Source organism: Pygocentrus nattereri, chromosome 5 (genome assembly GCF_015220715.1).
Source record: "Pygocentrus nattereri isolate fPygNat1 chromosome 5, fPygNat1.pri, whole genome shotgun sequence".
Taxonomy (NCBI): domain Eukaryota; kingdom Metazoa; phylum Chordata; class Actinopteri; order Characiformes; family Serrasalmidae; genus Pygocentrus; species Pygocentrus nattereri.
Window position 1 is genome coordinate 13,283,115 of NC_051215.1, and position 23,803 is coordinate 13,306,917.

Sequence of the window (23,803 nt, forward strand, 5' to 3'; positions counted from 1 at the left end):
GCACGGCCATGTAAACACTTTCCTGTTATATATATATATATAGGCTTATCGCTGCTGTTGGAAGAAAACCTCATATCTCCATTTTTGTCAATTTTCAGTTTTCAGTTCAATTTCATGATGAATGGACCAAAAAGAAACGGCCCAAAATTACTTGGATAAAAATTCAGGTTCCATTGACTTACACTAAAAGTAGTTTTTTTTCCTTCTTCTGTAAAGTTACCATTTTGATATGTTCATGCTCATGTTTAGCTTGTTTTGGACCGGCGCGGTTTGTGGTTCACTGTCTTTGGGATTATCACGGTATCCACATTATGGCAAAATTTATGACAAAACATCACACCAGTATTTTCTACCTCCCACGGCTAGGCTTGAGCTGTTCTCTTTAACGGTGCTGTGTTAGTCTTGAAGACAAACTGTTTTTAACATGATTTAAAAGAACTGCTACCCACACATTCTTTACTGCTGTCCCCAGAACCATCCACAGTGGTTGGATTTTTCTTCTCCACATATTTCACTATATAGCCCGACAAGATTTCAGTGGGTTTTAAATCATGGCTGAATTTCACATAATGAATCGTGTATCATCTTGCATTGTCTTTTCAAAATATCCGTCAATTGTTGTTCTGCTCCTTTAAGCAAACAGACAGGATAAACACAAAAAAAGCTGCTAAACATCAGTTTAGCAGTTTAACCTACGTGCAGGTTAGCATTTCTTTTTGATTGCCAGTGTAAGGAAAAGCCAGAGGGAATCTCTTTTTAGATCTTCAGAGAAGGCCTAATGATTTTAGGGGGAAAAAAAAGATGTCCATAATTTTTAGTTCATTTTTATTACTTTTCATTATTAAGGCTGGGCTGAAAACAATAAGGGTAAATTCTTGAAACTGTGAACCAAAAAAAAAGATTTTGTCTGTGGTATCTAGGTAGATACAGCTAAGTGAGCTTGCCCATTGGTTAGGACTTCAGGAGCTGGACTGAAGGCCTAATGTGTCAGATTAACCACCAACATAAAGAATAACTGACAGCGAAATCATCCAATCAGGTTTTGTTTTATAATGGCTTGAATTTGGAAAAAAATGAATTCTAGGCCTTCAGAAAATCCTACATGCATAACTGACTGATGACAAGTGATAGCCAAACCAGTGGCTTTCTGATAAATGGTGTTAGCTTGATTCTAGGATTCTTTTAATCAGTAAAATACATACAAAGTAAAATGTTCATATATCTACTACGCACTTCAAATAAAAACATGTAATGCCTTTATAATCTTCAAATGTCTGTGTTTGATCTAGAATAGCCAAACAAAGGTTCACGTGCATTAGCTTAGTGCTAACATATTACTAAAAACCCTGTTAGGGTGCTAGCAAAAATGATCATCATTATAGAGTTGGGGCTTGTTTTTTTTGATTGAGTTTTGATGTTTATGGTCCAAACTGAGGGCCTAGAACTAATAGCCACAACCTAACTGCCACTGAGTACATCTCTAAGGCTATTCTGTAGAAAGAACTTCATATAAACACACACAGATGGAGAACAATGAGGACTAGGCACTCTCATTGAGCTGCATAAATCCCACGTATTCTTAATTTTACGAGTCGGAGAGTGCAGAAGAGAGAGTGACTGCCTTCCTCTACTCGTCAGAAGCCAGTAATTCCCTTCTTAAAGCAAGCACAGCTTGGCCGTTTCCCTATTCTTCGCCATATGTATTTCTGTCATGCACATGTTCCCACTGAAATGATTCCAGCTCGTTGGAAGGTACCGCCGTGTCTCAAGCCATTCACAGTCTTGGGTAGATTGACTTCGCTAGCTGAATTCAGATGAGCTTTGCAAGGCTGCTGTGTGCGTGTGTAGCGGGCTAGCCGCTTCCCCCCACATTGGACGAGCAGTTTTCCCTCTCTGTCTCCAATGTGACACCACGGCTGTTACGGGCTGGGCAAATCGGAGGGTTGGAGTGCATCTTCAATAACAATCCAGCCCCGAGAAGGAAGAGGAGAGTAAATAAAAGCAGAGCGGACTGAGAGAGTCCATATATCATAGCGCGTTAGAGTCCAGAGCCAGGTCGCTGCACACTCTGGTCCAGCAGAGCGCGGTGACCTTTACATCATCCAGGCATTCATCAAATATTCATGACCATGGACGCATTAGACACGCGCACGATGGGCCGCTTCCGAAATAATCCTCTTCCATCCCCAAGGCCGCCATGCGGAGGGCATGATAAATGTCTCCCGATGTTCATTCCCAATGGTTTTAATCAAATACCTCTGCAGACTGAAATTAAAGAATGCAACCCAGCTTTCTTGAAAGGGAGAACAGCAGATTATAATGAATAATTTTACATCAGTAATAACTGCGATGAGACAGGCTCTTTCGAGACACTTTCTTTTGTTTCGCTCATAATGGGAGATAATGACAGAGAGGAATATGCTGGATGGCATTACAGAATCCAATAGGCTTAATTTGAAAACAGCATCTGAAGCGATGCCTAATTTATTGCAGCATCTGAACATACTTATTCTAAGCTGGAGGTTTTGCTTCAGCAGATAAACATAAAGCAAGCAAAGCATCCACAGCTCTGAACCATGGGTCAAGATATACATTAAAATATCTACTTAAAATTCATGAAATTCATAGATATGAAGTTCATATGAAAGGGGTCTTGACCGCAAATATATAGGAGCCATCCTTAGAAAAATATCCAGGAAAAAACAACAACAAAAAAAAAGACAGTGAAAACTTTTCTTAAAAATGCAAGCGACTGAACTTTCACCAACATCTCTTGATGCAACAAACAGACAGTGAATCCTCATAATCTATCAGATCATCCCTGAAGGTTCTTGGTCATGTGGAGTACCTCAAGGCTACAGTCTAAGCCCTGTTTTAAAGCTGAATTTTGTCATTATCAGCAGGGACCCCGACTAGCATGTTGTTCTTCGGAGAGCAGCTTTCTGGCTCCATGGTCATCACCCGCACAGAGTACCCATGAGTCTCTGCAGCCCAGCCCCGGTCCAGGTCCACCAGGCCCATACAGCGTTTCCCTGGAAATGGAGGAATAGACAAACATGAGGCGCTGTGCTCACATCCCTTTACCAACCCAAAACGTCTCTCAAGAGCCAGTCAGTGCCTCCACCACAAATTATTGAGTAAACCTCTGCAGGATGCCAGGGAAAACAGCCAAATGTGCTTAATTTATGCTTTGTATATATTCCATTATTGATTTTGGCAAAGAAGCATGTAACAGCAGGTAAATGCATATTTAGTCATTTGTGAATCTATCTGTGAGAAATTACTCATTTGCTTTTGCAGTAGAGAATCAGTTAAGGTCAGCAATTTCCAAATTGTGTAACTAATTTCAAATACTTAAAAAAAAAAGTATTTAGTCAGCCACTGATTGTGCAAGTTCTCCTACTTAGAAAGATGAGAGAGGTCTGTAATTTTCATCATAGGTACACTTCAACTATGAGAAACAATATGAGAAAATTATGACCTGCAGAGAGCTGGGACCAAAGTAACAAAGGCTACCCTCAGTAACACACTACGCCAAGAGGGACTCAAATCCTGCAGTGCCAGGCGTGTCCCCCTGCTTAAGCCAGTACATGTCCAGGCCTGTCTGAAGTTTGCCAGAGAGCATATGGATGATCCAGAAGAGGATTGGGAGAATATCATGTGGTCAGATGAAATCAAAATAGAACTTTTTGGTAAAAACTCAACTCTTCATGTTTGGATGAAGAAGAATGCATCCCAAGAACACCATACCTACTGTGAAGCATGGAGGTGGAAACATCAGGCTTTGGGGCTGTTTTTCTGCAAAGGGGACAGGACGACTGATCTGTGTTGAGGGAAGAATGAACGGGGCCATGTATTGTGAGATTTTAAGCTACAGTGTGTGCAAACCTGGTGAAGACTTGCAGGAAACGTTTGACCTCTGTCATTGCCAACAAAGGTTATGTTACAGAGTATTGAGTTGAACTTTTGTTATTGACCAAATACTTATTTTCCACCATAATTTACAAATAAATTCTTTAAAAATCCTACAATGTGATTTCCTGGATCACATTGTAGATCACATTTTCTCATATTGTCTCTGATAGTTGAAGTGTACCTATGATGAAAATTACAGATCTCTCTCATCTTTCTAAGTAGGAGAACTTGCACAATCAGTGGCTGACAATACTTTTTTGCCCCACTGTATATATATATATATATATATATATATATATATATATCCATCCATTCAATCATCCATCCATTTTCTAAGCCGCTTCTCCGTCAGGGTCGCAGGGGGGTGCTGGAGCCTATCCCAGCGGTCATCGGGCGGAAGGCAGGATACACTATATATATATATATATATATATATATATATATATATATATATATATATATATATTCAATGAGGTTTCTGATTGTCAAAACAGTCCAACAGCCCTGACACAGCATACATTATTTTCCAATTAAATTGAGCGAGAAAACCAAACAGATGGTGCGGTATGACATACACAAATACAAAAGGATAGAAAAAAAAGGCATTTAAATAAATTTGAAGTCATCTAATTTTCAAACAAAGGCAGTTGTCTTCTTACCCAGCATTCAAGCACTAATATGCAGCTGTGTTGTATCAGCAGCAACGCAACGCTACAGCAGTTAAGGCTAATGCAGCTGTAATCACAGTGAAGCAAGCCTTTGACAGGCACCGGAGGGGGATCAGAGTTGCTTAGCATGTGTTTGTGAAGAGGCGGGGAGTGTGTCACTCCTGCGGGTGTAAAGGATTGGCGGTGGAAGCAGAGATGACAGGACACTGTGATCTAAAGGAGCGTTCTTCAGCAGGATGAGGCTGCAGGGGGAGGAGGAAGAGGCAGTGCGGCAGTATGGAGTGTGATTGAGAGCAGTCACTGAGGGGGAAGATGGGCTGAGAGGCTCAATGATGCTGCTTCACTTGGCTGCAATAGTACTAGCAATAGTAACAGCGTCTAGCTCCTCAATTTACAGCGGACTGAAATCCGGATGAGCAAAACACTGAAAACTCAGTAACTTTGCAAGGTGAAAGAGCTTGTTTTCATTTATAGGTTCCCAGAAGACTATGTGGAGAAGTAATTGTCTAGAAGCTTAATCAGAGAATCTTTTCAGTCAAAAGTTTTACATTACTATTAATTTACCTATTTATTATTTTTTCCAGCTTCCATTTCCAGTTTTATCTTTAATTAATGAAAAAAATACATATTAAATTATTCTGCTACAAATTCATTGCATGATTATGTACATGCACTAAATACTACATACAGTACTGTGCAAAAAAGCATATTATTAAAGTACAAAAACAATTTATTTGGACAGTAAGCATGGATTTGAAAAAAAAAACAGCAATATTAGAATAAATATAATTAAACACACGAATTATCTAGTTTATATAATCAATCCTCTGTGTCTGGAGTTCAACAACAAGTCCAGAGCCAACCTGTGTTCTTTTAAATGTATTCTTATGACCAACATATTGCTAACTGCATTATTAACATGGATATTTGCATTTATGCTGTTATATAGTTTCTTATATATGTTTCTTTCTTGAAAACACACTTTCAAGGCTGCCTAAAAGTACCTACACTAAATGCAATGCGAACAAGCAACAAGAAAATGTCACACCAAAATTATGCACACCACCACTATGCTAGAGTCGCATGGAAAGCTTCTTGAATGAAGTTAAACTAGTTAAAGTTTTTCCACATATAACTCTGATGTTTGTAACCACTTTAAGCTGATTTTAGAGATGCAAACACCATCCGTGAGGAGGCAGAAGGCAAATTAATCCTTTTGAAACTTATCAAACAGCCCTTGTTGCAGGGACACGGGCGATCCCCCAGCCTGACTGTCGCCATGCCAACGACAGAGATGACCATGATTGTTCAGAGAGTTCTTGTCGCTAAACAGAGGATGATTCAAATGATACTGCATTTTCAGCAAATTCACATTTGTTGTTCAAGGTGTCATCAGTTATACTCATGTCTGAATTCATTTATAGTCGTCTGAATAATTCACACCAAGAAATCACAGTCAGCGTGTAAAGGCCTTAACACTTTTGCACAGGACTGTAGACCATCAAGACTTTACATTTCCATGTGATTTGCATTCTGTCCTAACATTTTAGTCACTTTTTTTCCTGTTAGTTCCTGATTTCTCCTGTTACTTTCAATGTCTAAAATTGACATGGATGAAAACATAATGAATGTTCTTTCATTCTGCAAACAAGGCTGTACACACAACTTTTCATCAAATTTAAACTGCAACCCTAATTCCAAAGAAGTTGGGACGCTGTGCAGAATGTAAATAAAAATAGAATGCAATTACATGCTAATCATGTAAACCCATATTTTTAAAGGAAAATACTACAAACACAACATAGCAAATGTTAAAACTGAAAAATGTTATTGTTTTGGAAAAATATATGCCCATTTTGAATTTGATGGCAATAACATGTTCCAGAAAAGTTGGGACGGGGGCATGTTTACTATGTGATTTATCACCTCTTCTATTAACAACAATCAGCAAGTGTTTGGGAACTGAGGAGATCGACTGCTGTAGTTTTGTAAATGAAATATCTTCACATTCTTGCTTGATATAGAATTTCAGCTGCTCAACAGTTCAGGGGTGGGGTGGGGGCGGGGGGGGTTGGGGTGCTTAATACGGAGCCATGATATTGTAATGCATGCAGAATATGGTTTTGCACTGTCTTACTGGCATCATTCAACATTAATGATACCTATAAAGATGTACACATCAGCCATGCGCACTAATACACGCCTATACACAATTACTGGCTTTTGAACTGTCCACTGATAACAAGTTGAGTGGTCTTTAGGCCGGAGAACACAGTGTTTATGAATTTCAAAAATAATTTCAAAGGTTGATTTGTCTAAACACAGAACACTTTTCTGCTTACCTTCAGTCCACTTTAAATTAGCTTGGGCCCAGAGAAGGTGGCAGCATTTCTGGATCCTATTTATGTACAGTTTCTTCCTTGCATTTCAGAGTTTTAACTTAAATTTGTGGATGCAATGATGAACTATTTTCACAGACAGTGGTTTTTAGAAGTGTTTGAGTCCATGCAGTGATTTCCACTGCAGAATGCAGAGCTGCCTGAGTGCCCAAAGATCACAGTCAGCAAATACTGGTTTTCAGCCGTGTCCCTTACACAAAGAGATTTCTCCAGATTCTCTGAATCTTTGAAATGTTATTATGTGCTGTAGATGATGAAAAGCAAAAGTTCTTTAGTATATGTTATGTTTTTAGAAACTTTACTCTTGAATTGTTGCACTATTTGCTCACTGTCTTTCACAGAGTGCTGAACCCCTCCTCGTCTTTACTTCTGAAAGACTCCGCCTCTCTGGGATGCTCATTTTATACCCAATCATGTTACTGACCTGTTGCCAATCCACCACCAGGTATTTTTATAGCATTACACAACTTTACCAGCCTTTTGTTGCCCCCATCCCAACCTTTTTGGAATGTGTTGTTGGCATCAAATTCAAAATGGGCAAATATTTTTTAAAAAACAAAATTTCTCAGTTTTAACATTTGATATGTTGTCTGAAAACTATTCTAAATTAAATATAAGCTTTTAATGATGATGCATATCTTTGCATTTTTTTTCCATTTACATTTTGCACAGCATCCCAACTTTTTTGGAAATGAGGTTGTAGAAGAAAACAACTCCTGTACTCACAAACTCTGATGTGGTACCCCATAAAGCTTTTTTTCAACCAAAATTTTCAGCTTGGTTCAATGAGCTATGAACAAGAAATATCTTTTAAAGGCATATAAACACAGCAGGCTTAGGATGTTAACATGCTTTTGATGTAGGAAAATTCTTACTGCTGGGGATTGGCCTGCAGACACATTCAGCTATGCACAAATATGTGACACATAACACATTAGATCCTACTTTTAAGCCGCTGTCTACTCATTTTCATAATTGTCTTCTATTATTAACAGTGTCTGTGATGTTTTTACTATGAGCTGGCAGAGAAAGAACGCTGTTGGTCTTTTCTGCTGAGAGACTTTTTTTCTGCTGTTGTCTTCATTTTAAGTCAAAAGTCAAGTTGGGTGGGATTCAATTTGGGGCAGGTGACATCAGTTCTACCAAAATACACAAAATACATATATCACCATGTTGACAGAGCATTAAAATGGTCTGGTAATATCTCACTTGGATAATTTTTTTTCCTTCTTAGTCAAATGAAGTATCTTTAAAAACAATTTTAGTCATGTAGTATTATTGCCCATGTTTACAAAAAAAAGCCATGATCCTTAACACCAATTTAAACTGACCAGGCACAGCATGTTGAGGGGTCTATAAAGTGACAGACACAGGGCTGTAACCCCTGATAACTGTGACTTTTGACCCCTGTGAAATTTGGGAAACTCACCAATTAAGCGCCGCTCAGGAGGAAGCTGGACAGCTGTCTGGTCAGCAAACCTGCACAAGATCATGTGCTCCTAGAAAAGAAAACACAGAGCACATGTATTACTGACATTTGAGTACATGCTTACTATAACACAGAGACGTTTTCAATGCATCACTGTGACTCACAATTTGACACCAATACCAAAACAGTATATTTGTTTTGCATTAAAACAAAACATAATTTTTAATATCCTCAAACAGAACTACTACAGAACTATAATACACTCTCAGAAAAAGGTACTAAACGGTCACTGTGGCGGTACCATCAAGGGAATGTCTTCAGGACCTGTAGTTATGGAACATAACTTATTTATGCAGGCCCACCCTTTGCAGCTATAACAGCTTCAACTCTTCTGGGAAGGCTTTCCACAAGGTTCAGGAGTGTATTTATGGGAATGCCAGATGGAGAAGCGTGATTTGCCACTCCAGAGAATACGTCTCCACTGCTCCAGAGTCCAATGGCGATGCTTTAGACCTCTGTATTCGACGCTTTGCATTGCGCTTGGTAACGTAAGGCTTGGATGCAGCTGCTCGGCCATGGAAACCCATTCCATGAAGCTCTCTATGCACTGTTCTTGAGCTGATCTAAAGGCCACATGAAGTTTGCATGGCTGTAGCGATCACATCTGCAGAAAGTTAGCAACCTCTGCGCACTATGTGCTTCAGCATCTGTTGACCCCGTGCTGTCATTTATGTGGCCTACCACTTCGTGGCTGAGTTGCTCTTGTTCCCAATCGCTTCTATTTTGTTATAATACCACTGGCAGTTGACTGTGGAATATTTAGTAGTGATGAAATTTCACGACTGTACTTGTTGCACCGGTGGCATCCAATCACGTTACCACACTGGAATTCACTGAGCACCTGAGAGCGACTATATAGCCCTCCCTTGTTTCTTTTGGTCCATTATTCATGAAATTTACACACAATGTAAAGGGTGGTAGGTATTTTCATGACAAAAACTGAAAAAAAGTTTTGTAAGGTTTCCCTCAAAAAAAAAAAAAAAAAAAAAAAAAAAAAAAATATATATATATATATATATATATATAAAATTATTATTATTTTGAAATTTCAGGTTATAAATGTAAATAAATATAAATGTATATAATAGTCATTATTATAATATTATAATGTTATAATAAATTATAATAAATAAATATAAAATATAAATTAAGATTGAATTTATGTCGACTGTTGTCACTTCAGAAACAGTCACTACAGAAACATTTGTGGAATGTTAAATCATTTAATAAAGTAAAGATAATTAAGATACAGGGTCACTCAAAAGGATTTTAGGCTAAAGTCCAAGTCAGTTAAAAGTCACTAGCAAAGACACTTTCTCTAGATAGACGAAGCACTTTTTGTAGGTTGCTCTGGATAAAAGCGTCTGCTAAATGCAGTAAATGTAAAAGTCCAAAATGTGTTTTGAACTCTGATTTTAAACTGATTCAGCAGAATGATCCACTTACTACTACTTTGCAAGCGAATAAAATGGCTTAAAACAAGTTTTTTCCTGTAAAAACACTATTAAAACATTAGAACACATAAGAGTAAACAAATAGAGTATAAAGTTAGTAACATCCGGTAAGTGTAGGGCCCAACTTCTTGAGTCGGTGTATAAATTTGCTAAATTCCCACTTTAATGTAATTAAATATTGATTAGCTGAAGAAAATATTGGATGGTATGTGTAAATAGTGGACTTCCCAGAGGAGAGTTTTAGAATGGGTTAAACAAACACACACACATCAAATCACAATGTATTGTTTATTTGTACTTCCTCTAATATTAGTGTCTTTAAACAAATAAATGTTTACTGTCCAGATAACAGGCTTTACATAGTTTTTGTGTGTGTGCCCAGAGAAACTGAAAGAAATGTAATGCCTTTTCAATTTTAGAGATACTTGAAACATTAATGTACGCAGTCATTACAAAGCTCAGATAGTAGCTTCCTAAATAAATACATTTGTCATTATAGAGAAATATGGACTTTTCTGAAAGCATAAACATAACAATACTGGCAAAGATAGTAAATTAAGTAAGTGTCCAGAGTGTTCAGACTATTTCAAAGTTATAAAGCCAGGGTAGCATTAACTGAAGCTTATTATGTTTTCAGCTGGATTTATTTTGCAAAAGCCAGGTAGATCACATTTACTTGCGCTTCCTTCTTAAGTAAAGCGAAGGAGTGTCATTTCAAAGGAGTGCAGTTGAACAATAATTGCAGCTTACTTTAGTGTGATTAATTCAATGTGGTACCGTATGTTTCATTAGGCCTGATGTATTACCAGCATTGCCAGCTACTGGATTGGCTTCAGCATGTTTGTATGCTTCTCTCTCCTGCTGTGTCACAAGAAATTGATCAGACGGCAGATTAGAATGACGAGAGGTTGAAGTAAAAATCTTTACACTTAGAGTCAGACCATAGACAGTATATATGGGTTTATAAAGGTTAGCTAAGCATTGAATACGGTCATAATTCATACACTCTTGTAGTAAGTATTGAACATTGGCTTTAACATTTGACACATTTTGGTGCTCAGTAGGTCACCACAAGAAATAAAGGTACATGTTTTGTTCATCAAGCAATGTAATGTTCCCTCAAAGGTACAACAGTGGTTTTCAGGTCCAACTGTGCACCTTAAATACATTTTTCTAGGTGAAAAGTACATATTTGTACCTTTTCATTACTTGATGTCTTAAAATAAAACAATAAAATAAAAAGCCTGGAGATGAGGCAAGGTGTGTGGAGTCAACACAAATTAGAAAATATGATTTCAATGGATTATGGTACAACTATGTTCCATGATTAAAGGCCCCAGTGACAAGCGGGCCACTGCCACAGTGACAGTTTAGTATCTTTCAGTATTTCAGTACTCAGCTGTACAGACAGACACAAATATGTACACCCAGACACTGTATAATGTTCACTTGTAACACATTTAAAACCTACACTATGTGGCCAAAAGTACATGTGACCATTATGTTATCTTGCTGGACAACCCATTCCAAAATCATGGGTGTTACGATGAAGCTTAGCAGCTATTACAGTTTCCACTCTTTTTGGAAGGCTTTCTGCTACTTTTTGGAATGTGTCAGCAGGAATTTGTGTCAATTCAGTCAAAAGAGCATTTGTGAGGTCAGGCACAAATGTTGGACAAGAAGCTTTGGCTTGGTGTTCAAACTTGTCCTAGGTGTTCAGTGCAGCTGAGGTCAGGGTTCTGAGCAGGCCACTGGGGTTCCAACACATCAAAACCATCAAACCATGTCTTTATGGACCTCACTTTGAGCACAGGGGCATAGTCATGCTGGAACAGGCCCTTTCCCAAATTGCTACCACAAATTGGGAAGCAAAGAATGGTAAGGGGCCTATACCCTGAAAAACAGATCCAGACCATTATCCCTCCTCCACCAAATGTTTCTATGTCATTAGCTGATCAGCTGATGTTGACTGGACCTAGTCTTAACTTTGTATTTGTGATAGGATGCCACCTGTGCAACAACTCCAGTCGTGAAAGTTTGCTATTAAATATTCCATAGTCAACTGTCAGTGGTATTATAACAAAGTGGAAGTGATTGGGAATGACAGCAACTCATGTTGTATGCCATGTAAAATGACTTGGGTCGGCGGATGCTGAGGCGCATAGTGCGCAGATGTCACAAACTTTCTGTAGAGTGACTCACTACAGACCTCCAAACTTCATGTGGCCTTCAGATTATCTCAAGAACAGCATAGAGAGCATGGGTTTCCATGGCTGATTAGCTGCATCCAAGCCTTACATCACCAAGCGCAATGCAAAGCGTTGACGTGTTCACTGGAGTGACGAATCACACATCTCTGTCTGGCAATCCGATGGACGAGTCTGGGTTTGGTGGTTGCCAGGAGAACGGTATTTGTCTGACTGCATTGTGCCAAGTGTAAAGTTGGGTGGACGGAGGATTAGGGTGTGGGGTTGTTTTTCAGGAGTTGGGCTCAGCCCCCTAGTTCCAGTGAAAGGAACACTTAATGCTTCAGCAGATCAAGAGATTTTGGACAATTTCATGCTCCCAACTTTGTGGGAACAGTTTGGGAACAGCCTCTTCCTGTTCCAACATGACTGTGCACCAGTGCACAAAGTAAGGTCCATAAAGACATGGATGACCGAGTTCGGTGTGGAAGAACTTGACTGGCCTGCACAGAGTCCTGACCTCAACCCGGAAGAACACCTTTGGGATGAATTAGAGCGGAGACTGTGAGCCAGGCCTCCTCGTCCAACATCAGTGTCTGAAATCACAAATGCGCTGGAAGAATGGTCAAAAATTCTCATAAACACACTCCTAAACCTTGTGGAAAGCCTTCATATGCCTGATCCTCTAAAATACACATCTGACCCACTGGATCAGATCAGGACATCGCTATGGATCCTACATCTCCACTACTGAAACTGGGGCAGAAAGAAAGACATGTGTGGGGAGACCAAGACCAAGGAGATGATCAGCCATTGAAGGCTAATTAAAGACTTAATTGATTCCATCCTTCACTCCCGGAGGTCAAGACTGAACGTGAGAGCCAATCACACATAGTCTGAACTGCAGGCACATATCAATACCACAGCCCATTAGCCTTCTATTACACCAATCCGCCATTCGTCACGACTGTGTCGGCTGCTGTAACTAGCTGAGGCCAGAAAGCAGCACAGTGTGTGTTCTACAGATTGCTGCACTGCAGGCAAATTCGATCCTAATTTCACTTCGCAGCAAGTAAGGGCTTTTGGGGGAGATGTAATGAAAAAGCACTTAGCGGCCCTCTGATGTGTTCAGTAGTCACCGCAAACATTACAAACGTTCCTCTGAAGTCCTCACGAGTCGGAGAATTGATTTGGCCTATCAGCTTTGATGGGAATTCCATGAAAAAGGATGTAATTGTCCTGTCAGACAATTGATTTTGCTTATCAGGTTTAATCTTTCAGGCTAATCGTGTTCATAGCTACGATCAATGCAGCACCTTTTGTTTTCCTAACACAGCACGCATCGCTCAGTGTTCCCAGCTTTGCTTTGGGTGCAGATTTCCACAAAATCTATTCTCCACTGTGCAAAAGCCCAGCCTGAGGAAACATCACTTGGATCATAACAATCAATCAATGGGCTCTTGACAACAAGTATGACAAATGACTTTATTTGATAAAAAACTACAAAACAAAAAAAAGTGTTATACAAATTATCCCAGCTTGTCAGAATGAATTTGAGCACTTTATCTACTTTAGCTAAGATGATAATGTGCTCTAAATATAGACACGAATAGACGAGGCAAATGTTCTTTGCTATGGCCAAGGAGTTCCATTATATCCGGCCTTAGCCATAAAAAAGGAAGGTTTGATGAGACGCTTTTAATGTCTTACAAAAAGAATGACAAATAATTCTAGTCTTCTTTTATTTATGACACACTCTGGAGCAACCTAAGGTCATAATGCTTAATGCCAATGATGGGCTTGAGGGGTGTAAAGCCCCCAGCATTGGGCTGTGGAGGAGTGGAACTGAGTTCTCTGGAGTGGAGCTATAGCATTTTATTTTAGACCAAAAGGAAAAAAAAAAGACTTAAAGAGTTAAAGCAACTTCAGTTTTGTTACAGACCCAGTTACTCAGTACTTAAAAGTATTTCTGGGCCTGCTGCTTTTGTGACTTTAGGAAAGACCAAGGAATATAGGGAGTATTTTTTAATTGAAGGACTCAATGACAATAACAACACCCCCTTTGGCTTTGACTATTAACAACTTTAGTTACTCCATTATTTCCATTTGAGATGGATTGGAACAGGACCACTATTATAGAAGAATTTCTATGTTCATTCTATTTACTGTTTATTACAAAATGAGATGAACATGCATTGCATATTCATGGCTGCCCTGCATTGTGCTTTGCTCAAAAAGCAGTCCAGGCTGAAACATTTCTTATAACTTTATAAGGAGATAAAGTGCTGTAGACTGAATAGTCAGATATATGGGAATTAATGACATCACAAAAAACTACATATTCAAAACAGGTTTTTTTGTAGCTTAGTTTCGATAAACAGTCTGTATGGAGTGGGAAATTAAATGCATAATACATGGAATAATAATAAAAATAATGATAATAAATATAATGCATGGAAATTAAATTATAAAACTTTTGATGACCACGTCAAACTATTAATTTAAAAAGCAAGTCAGTTGATTATGTTATGAGCCCTTTAATACATGCACTATATGTATAAATATTTGTGGACACTTGTGGACTTTCTTAATAGTAAATTCAACTGCATTAAGTGCACCCACTGCTGACAGAGGAGTTCAAATACACACACAGCTTGTGTAAACTCCAGAGCAAAGCACTGACCAATAGAATTAGACACTCGGGAGCAACCTAAAGTCATCATGCTTAATGTCAATCATGGGCTTGAGGGGTGTAAAGCCCCTTAGCATTGGGATGTGGAGCAGTTGAACAGAGCTCTATCAGATATCTTTGAGTTAGGGTGATGTCTGTGATCCAGAAGCAGTCATCCTACATTAGTACCTGACTTCACTAATGCTCATGTGGCTGAATGCAATCAAATCTTCACAGCAATGTTCCAAGATCTAGTGTAAAGCTTTCCCAGGTATGTAAAGGCTTTTGCTGCAGCAAAAGGATAAAAACTCTAATACTCTTGCCTTTAAAAGAAACATTGGATGAGAGGCTGTCCACAAACTACAGGGTGAGTCAAAAGTCACAGGACAGGATTTATTTAATTTTTTTATTGTATTATCAACTTTTATCTCTGGGGTCATCTCAAACAAATTCTGTATGCTGAGAACATCTGCAACAAACACCACCTTCAGCACTGCATCGTAGAGGCTTGTGACAGCAAAAATAAATAAATAAATAAATAAAATAAAATGGTGTATTCAGTAAGTACTATACATTGTTTGCTACTATCACACTAAAGCACTATTCAGGCTGTAAGAAGAGGTTGTGTAGTGTAATCTGTTGGGATTTGACTGGCTGATTGGTTTTTGAGTGCTTTCAAATGATAATGCTTGTACTTCTACACAAGTATGTTTGTGAGGAAAGAAGTCTACTTTTTCTCAGTTAGATTTGGTCAGTAGTATTTATTTTGTGTTTAATTTCATTATGCTGGTGACAGCATGTGTCCTATTCTGTGATATGTGAAGGACACAAAAAGAGAGGAACTTCAGTTTTTTTTTCTTCAGTTCTTTTTTTTTTTACAGTTCTAATTTAATCAGTAGTTAAATTATTTTTGGGCCTGCTACTTTTGTGATTTAGGAAAGAGAATTTTACTTCTACCAGTTGTTTCAATCAATGCTCAATCACAATAACAACACCCCACATGGCTGTGTGTATTAGCAAGATTTGTTATTCCATTAGTGTGAGGTGGATTGGAACAGAACTACTATTATGAAAGAATTTTTAGGTTCAGCCTAGGGAAGGCTTTTCACCATTTATTACAAAATGAGAAGAACATGCATTGCATATCCATATTGGATTAAAAGCAATGATCTTTTCATCAACCATTTACAGTCCTAAAAAATAATTTGCCTTTTTTTGTATTTAGTTCAGTTTCAGTTTAATTCAGTTTCTGTAAACTAAATTAATTGCAAAATAAAAGCAACCCGAGAAAACAAATTATTTTTAAATGATTATTTCATCTAACTAAAGTAAAAATGGCCACACCACCTAGCCCAGTGTAAAAATGTATCTGCCTTCCTGATTAATTACACTAGACACACCCAGTTCATGATTCCACCATTAGAAAGAAAGTGGGTAAAGTGATATCCATACATGAGCTTCAAGGCAAACACCACTGCTAGCTAAGAGGAAAATATAAGCTTGTTTCATATTTGCCAAAAAATAACTTGATGTCCCCTAAATATTTTGGAAAAACGTTCTGTGGACTGATAAAGCAAAAGTAAAACTTTTTGGAAGATGGGGTCCCATTACATTTACATGTGGTGTAAAGCTAAGAACATTCCAAATTAAGAATATCGTACCAACAATGAAACATGGTGGTAGTAGTGTGATGGCGTGGGGATGCCATGCTGAGTATGGAAAATTTGCCATAATTTACAGAAAGTCAGAAAATCCTGTCCAGTCATCAGTCCACGATCTGGAGCTCAAGCACAATTGGATCAAGCAGCAAGACAACAATCAGAAACACAAAAACAAGTCCTCTGAATGACACAAAAGAAACAACAATTCAAGTGCCTTAGTTATAGTCCTGACTTGAACCATGTTGACATGCTGTGACAGGACCTTAAATGTGAAGTTCATGCTAAATTAAACAGATTCTGTACACAGGTGACCAAAATTCCTCAACATGGAAATGAAAGACTGAACTCCAGGTATAGGAAGCACTTGGTCACAGTTGTTGCTGCTAAAGGTGGCAGAAGTTATTTAGTTTAACCTTTTTTAAATGTAAATGAAATTAACTGTGTTTGGTGTTTCCTCACTTTCTCCTTGTCTTTTATCACATTTTGATCTGAATGTATTTAGCTTGACAAATACAGTGGGTTGCAAAAGTATTCATACCCCTTGAACTTTTCCATATTTTGTCACATTACAACCACAAACATAAATATATTTCACTGGAATTTAATGTGAAAGACCAACACAAAGTGGTATACAATTGTGAAGTGGAAAGAAAATTATATATGAATCAAAACATTTTTTACAAATAAAAAACTAATAAGTGCGACGTGCAAAAGTATTCAGCCCCCTTTTCCCTGAGTGCAACCAATTGCATTCAGAAGTTGCCTGATGACTGCTAATGACTCAAAAGGGTCCACCTGTGTGTAATCTAATCTCAGTACAAATACAGCTGCTCCGTGACGGCCTCAGATGTTGGTTAAGAGAATATTGGGGAGCAAACAGCATCATGAAGTCCAAAGAACACACCAGACAGGTTAGGAATATGGTTTTGGAGAAGTTTAAAGCAGGCTTAGGTTATAAAAAGATTTCCCAAGCTTTGAACATCTCACGGAGCACTGTTCAATCCATCATCCGGAAATGGAAAGAGTATGGCACCACAGTAAACCTGCCAAGACAAGGCCGTCCACCTAAACTTACAGGCCGAACAAGGAGATCACTGATCAGAGAGGCAGCCAAGAGGCCCATGGTGACTCTGGATGAAATGCAGAGAGCCACAGCTCAGGTGGGGGAAACTGTCCACAGGACAACAATTAGTCGTGCACTACACAAATGTGGTCTTTATGGAAGAGTGGCAAGGAGAAAGCCATTGTTAAAAGAAAACCATAAGAAGTCCCGTTTGCAGTTTGCCAGAAGCCATGTTGAGGACACAGCAAACATGTGGAAGAAGGTGCTTTGGTCAGACGAGACCAAAATAGAACTTTTTGGCCACAATGCAAAACGCTATGCGTGGCGGAGAAATAACACTGCACATCACTCTGAAAACACCATCCCCACTGTCAAATATGGTGGTGGCAGCATCATGCTCTGGGGGTGCTTCTCTTCAGCAGGGACCGGGAAGTTGGTCAAAGTTGATGGGAAGATGGATGGAGCCAAATACAGGGCAATCTTGGAAGAAAACCTGTTGGAGTCAGCAAAAGATTTGAGACTGGGGCGGAGGTTCACCTTCCAGCAGGACAACGACCCTAAACATAAAGCCAGAGCTACAATGGAGTGCTTTAAAAAAAAGAATATTCATGTGTTAGAATGGCCCAGTCAGAGTCCAGACCTAAACCCAATTGAGAATTTGTGGCAAGATCTCAAAACTGCTGTTCACAAACGCTCTCCATCCAATCTGACTGAGCTTGAGCTGTTTTGCAAGGAGGAATGGGCAAGAATTTCAGTCACTAGATGTGCAAAGCTGGTGGAGACATACCCTAAAAGACTTGCAGCTGTAATTGCAGCAAAAGGTGGCTCCACAAAGTATTGACTCAGGGGGGCTGAATACTTTTGCACGTCGCACTTGTTAGTTTTTTATTTGTAAAAAATGTTTTGATTCATGTATAATTTTCTTTCCACTTCACAATTGTATACCACTTTGTGTTGGTCTTTCACATTAAATGCCAGTGAAATATATTTATGTTTGTGGTTGTAATGTGACAAAATATGGAAAAGTTCAAGGGGTATGAATACTTTTGCAACCCACTGTATATAACAACAGAGAAAATCAGGGGGGCAAATACTTTTGACGGCATTATCAATTACAGTAGGCCCCAGGTAAAACAAATCCAGCTCTAATACGGCTTAATACTGTATGTAATATATATTAGAGCTTATTATGTAAACATTGCAAGAATGAGGAACTGAAGAGTGGGACACATAAGAGCCCTTGCTGTTTAAGGGGTAATAGACAGAATCAAGGGGGCTTATCAGGATCCACTGAAGCTGTGGGGACACTGAGGGTCCACTGTGGGTCCGGCTGATTAAGGCTCATCCATCACTCACATGTCCTCCTCCTCACTGACCCTTACTTGCTGTGGCTGGTCAGATAAGACTGAAAGAAGTGGAACCTCTCAAAGTGCAGCACATACAGTTCATGGGAACACTACGATTCTCAGGAATACATGGGAGCTATTTCCATGTTTACCTACTGAAAAACAGAAAGAAAGCCATACATAAACTAATAAACTGCTGAGAGAAAGCTGTGGAGAGTTTATTGAAGCTGCAATGACTTCACAATCCATACCATGAGGATAATAATCTCTTGAGACAGTTAGTTTATCCAGCACAGAGCTGGCATTGTGTGTGGGGATTCATATTTATTCTTAGACCTACATGGTCCTCAGAAATAAATCAAGCTGCTGCAGTATAGAACAAAAGCCAGTCCCTCAAAAGCAGTCCTGAGTACAGGCAGGACTAATCAGAGAGACAGAAACAGAGGTGCAACATCTAACATGTTTGGGTGATAATGAAAAGGAGCGAGAGGAATCTCAACCGCTCACACACTCACCTTATACGTCAACGTCTCTGCAAATTTCTTACTGTGGAGAGATAGAGTGAAGAGGAAGAGGATTAAAGACTGCAGGAGGTGAGAGACATACTGAGGTGCAAATTAAAAAAATATATATATATCATGATGTGTAATTATTAGCTCTCGAAACAGAAGAAGTCTTGGAACAAATAACAGAAGAGAACTTGACTAAGTTGGAATGAGCTGATTTAATATTGAATTTCAGGTACTGAATGAACCTAAACTGCACAGAGTAAGTAGGAGACTGGATGAAGCTGTGGAAAAATAACATCAAGTTTTTCTTTTAACAAGATCTCTGAGATGGTGTTCCATATTTAGAAAGGTCAAGGTAAATGGCATGAGACTGGAAGGGTTTTGTTAGTGATAAAGCTGCACAAGACATTTATATTAAAACTGAAAGAAGTAGCATTACTGAGTCGGTTTAAAAAAAAAAAACAAACCAAAAAAACAAGCTAAAATGTGTATATCCACTGCTGTGAGTAACTCAAAGTCATTTAAATTTTGCCAGAATTTGTCAGATCACACACATAGGCTCAAAATGAAAGTCCTGTTTGATGTTTAGGTCTCAAATGCAAAATCAACATTATGCTGATTAAGATATGATGACAACCGTAGATTAGAAGAGAAGACAGTCTGTTAGAAGAGTTCAGGTTTTGACTGGTTTCTTTTTAAATATATTCAATGTGCTCACAATCATCCGATTCATCCACTCAGGGAAGGGGTTTAAAGCATAACTTAAAGCATGTTACTAAGGCTGTGTTCACACGGTAGGTAAAAGTGGCCCATATCCAATCTTTTCCTTTATAGGTGACACAGATGTGCATCTTTGTGGCAGTGTGAACAGAAAAAAATGGATTGAATCTGACAGTTTCAATTCCATCTTGGGACACTTTCATACGTGGTACAGTAACATGATACATATCCGATATGCGGCTACGTGAGAGTTCATTCGACTTTTACGTCAATCGAGCTCCATATTCATCATCATTTTGCACTGTTGAAACCTGAAAATTTGAGTTGATGTTTTTGTGCAAAAAATTAGGGGAGACTCATCCAAAACCCTCCGTGTTTGAAGAGGTTTAAAAAATAAATGGCCGAACGCAGCCGTAGAACAGCGAGGCTGCAGCGTCTAAAAACAAAGTTTAAAGAATCCAAGTGTGCGAACCAAAGAAGTGACTGTGGCCAAATAATGCGCCACTTTTTGGGTGATGAGCCCAGCTGTTTGTCAATGATGCTTCAAAATTGCTCCTGTGATACTGGCAAAGATGCAACCAGGAGTGACTGGTGTTCGTTGTCAGTCACGATTGTTTACCTCTGGATAGGCCAGCCACATCATTCTTGCATCATTGCCACGCCATTGCTCTTCTGTGCATGCGGGTCAGTTTTTAGAACGTGAACTGTTCAGGCTAATGTCGCACACTGGTCACATTTAAAAGTGTGAAAAAACAAATCAAATAAACCAAACAAAAACATTTGGTAAGAAAATCAGATCTAAGCTATTTTCACCTGCTATGTGAACGTAGCCAAAGTGTTCTACGCAATGCTGCATGCAATTACACATTTCCACCAGAGAGGTCTCCCAATCCCCAAATATTACATAGTGCACCTTCACATAAAGATGATGGGACTAATCAGCTGGGCCAAAGGCTTGGCTACTCAGGCCGAGAGAGTGCAGAGTGGGTCATTTGGTTCTCCACATTAAATGTATGTCACTCAAAAACCAGTGGAGTTAGCACAACTAACTCCTTATACTCTTAAGTGTACATATTGCTTGTCCACTTGAAGTCCTACAGATTAATATTAGTAATTAATGATTCATAGTACACTCTTAAAACTGTTCATAAATGGTTCTCAGCTTGGATGCACAATTCTAGGAACTAAACCTTTATATAATATTGAGGTTCTTTAAAATGTAAAAAGGTTCTTCACACTTACATTTCTCCTTTACAAAAAGCCTGTTGAAAGAACCATCTAGTGAAATGTTCTTTGAGGACCAAAAGTGGTTCTCCTATGGCATCACTCCAAAGAACCCTTTTTGGTATCTTTATTTTTAAGCATGTAGTTACTAAATAATAAATAGCATAAAAATGAATAATAAGCCTGCAGATTAAAGGGCTTAAATCCCTTAATACCTTATCCAATATTAGCAGCGTTGGCATTTTTGTGTGAAGCCCTCCATTGTCAGGCAACTGCGGTAAAGGCACAACCAAATGCCTCTAGCATGTGTGAAGGAGATATCCTGTATCTCTCACTCAACACTTCAGGAGCGCTCAACATGTTGCTGTTTTCAGCAGCGCACCGGACCGTGAAAAAGGAAACATCCTAAACCACCCAGAGAGCTCATCAGGCTTACTGTAAGGTAATGTTGTGGCATTGTACATGTCAGTCGTCATGTTAACCCCTCCAACAATTCTCATGAACGCTGCTGCCAACCAAACAGTCAACAGGGCGTCGGCATGGCAACAGTCTGAAGACGATGGGAAAACAACTGAGCTAGCTCTTCTTTGCACCCTGACGTTTATGCCTCCAGGCCAAATTCCCTTTTGGGATCAAATTATGGGCTTACAAGGCTTATATGCTGACATCACTCACAGCTTTTTGAAAGACGGGCATTAATGGAAGGGAAACAAATGACTACAAATTTAGTTTTCCAGGTAATACGTCATTTGGATAGTCTACTGTAGATGTTTTTAGATGCCTATCTTGTCTGGCCAGCTAATTATCTCAACGTTTCCCTAAAGTCCATAAAGCATGTATAGTTTTTAAAAACAAAAAGGAAAAAACATGTATTTCCTTGTCACTAATTGAAAACATTTGGACACAAGCAACTGATGTCGGACTTGTGTTAAGCCAAATGGCTACATCTAAGCAGAGTTAACGATCACTTTTCATTTCCAGCCAATTTTCAGTGTCAGAAAAAAAGTACACCTCCTTGTCACTGTCCATGTTATCAGCTTCATATACTATACAGGTGCTCTACAATTACTGACTGTAGTCCATCTGTTTCTCTGCATACTTCGTTGCCCCTTTTTACCCTGTTCTTCAATGGTCAGGCCCGCCACAGAGCAGGTTTTATTTGGGTGGTGAATCATCCTGCACTGCAGTGACACTGAGGTGGTGGTGGTGTGTTAGTGTGTGTTGTGCTGGCATGAATGGATCAGACACAGCAGTGCTGCTGGAGTTCTTAAACACCTTAGTGTCACTGCTGGACTGAGAATAGTCCACTAACCAAAAATATCCAGCCAAGAGTATCCTGTGACCACTGATGAAGGACTAGAGGATGGCCAACACAAACTTCAGCAGCAGATGCAATACTGTCCCTGACTTTACATCTACAAGGTGGACCAATAAGGTAGGAGCGTCTAATAGAGTGGACAGTGAGTGGACTGTAGTAAGTTAAATCATGTATATTGCTAAATTTGAAATGCTATTCATAACGGTACACAACATTCTCTCACTGGGACACTGTAATACCATTTGCATAAAAAAGTGGATATTTAAATAGCACAAATTGCTAAAATGTGCATCCCTGCCAGATGGTTGGTTAACACTGAGCATCTGTAGCTAATCTAGAGAGCACTATCCAAATAAAGTGGGACCTCTCTGCTATCTATTTTAACGGAAGCTTACTCTGGCTCTGTTTACTCTAGAGCATGCTGTTGCTGGTACTTTCACTGCACTGTGGGAGTATTTCTAAAGTGCTGAGTGGCAGGGAGAAGAGAGGAAATGAGAGGCAGAGAGAAAAGAGAGAGAGGGAGAGTGAGGACTTCATCTAATAAAACTTAATAACATGCAAGCACACGGGCAGACAGACACTTATGTATAAGTGGGGATGAGAGACAGCCACACAGACAGACCTCCTGGGGAAGCTGAACTTGAGTGTGTTCTGGATAAAGCCGTAGCAGCATGGACTGATCACAAATCCTGCCCTGGCCTGCACACAGCGATCCAGCACCATGTCCGTTGCCACGCCACATGCATGCAGAGCCACCTGCATCAAACAACACACAAAAAAAAAACATCCCATTCACTCTACAAGCAATTAAATTTTTACATGCAATTTAATTTCAGCTTTTGTTTCATTAATACTGGTGCAAACGTTGCAACAAAATTAGCAACTGTACTGGCACATTATATATTTTATGTTTTATTTGCTTACAATTCATTGTAAGTATTCGATTATGCCATTAAGAAGATCATATTGCCATTTTGGTAGGCCTGCTGTAACGCTTACTGTGCTCTAATAGAGCTCATCTCATCATCACTACTGCAGTGGATACTGTAAAACCAAGCAAAATAGACCAGAATGAGAACTAAAAAGATTTAAAGACATGTAAGCACACGTAAGTCTCTAGCAAATGCTACAAGAAGATCAGTTAGATTGGTGGACTGAACCCATATAACCTACACTTCTC

At 39.1% G+C, this 23,803-nt stretch overlaps 1 protein-coding gene across 1 annotated transcript in view; it reads right to left on the reverse strand.

The window, feature by feature from the left end:
• Window positions 1-1,403: 1,403 nt before the first annotated feature.
• gstcd (glutathione S-transferase, C-terminal domain containing) overlaps window positions 1,404-23,803 on the reverse strand; it is a 151,618-nt gene continuing 129,218 nt past the window's right edge. The window contains exons 9-12 of the mRNA XM_017701409.2: window positions 23,246-23,379; window positions 19,368-19,398; window positions 8,412-8,481; window positions 1,404-3,032 (exon numbers count right to left, since the gene is read on the reverse strand). Of these exons, the coding sequence (XP_017556898.1) occupies window positions 2,875-3,032; window positions 8,412-8,481; window positions 19,368-19,398; window positions 23,246-23,379 (393 nt within the window). The 3' untranslated portion in view covers window positions 1,404-2,874. The remainder of the gene's footprint in view (window positions 3,033-8,411; window positions 8,482-19,367; window positions 19,399-23,245; window positions 23,380-23,803) is intronic.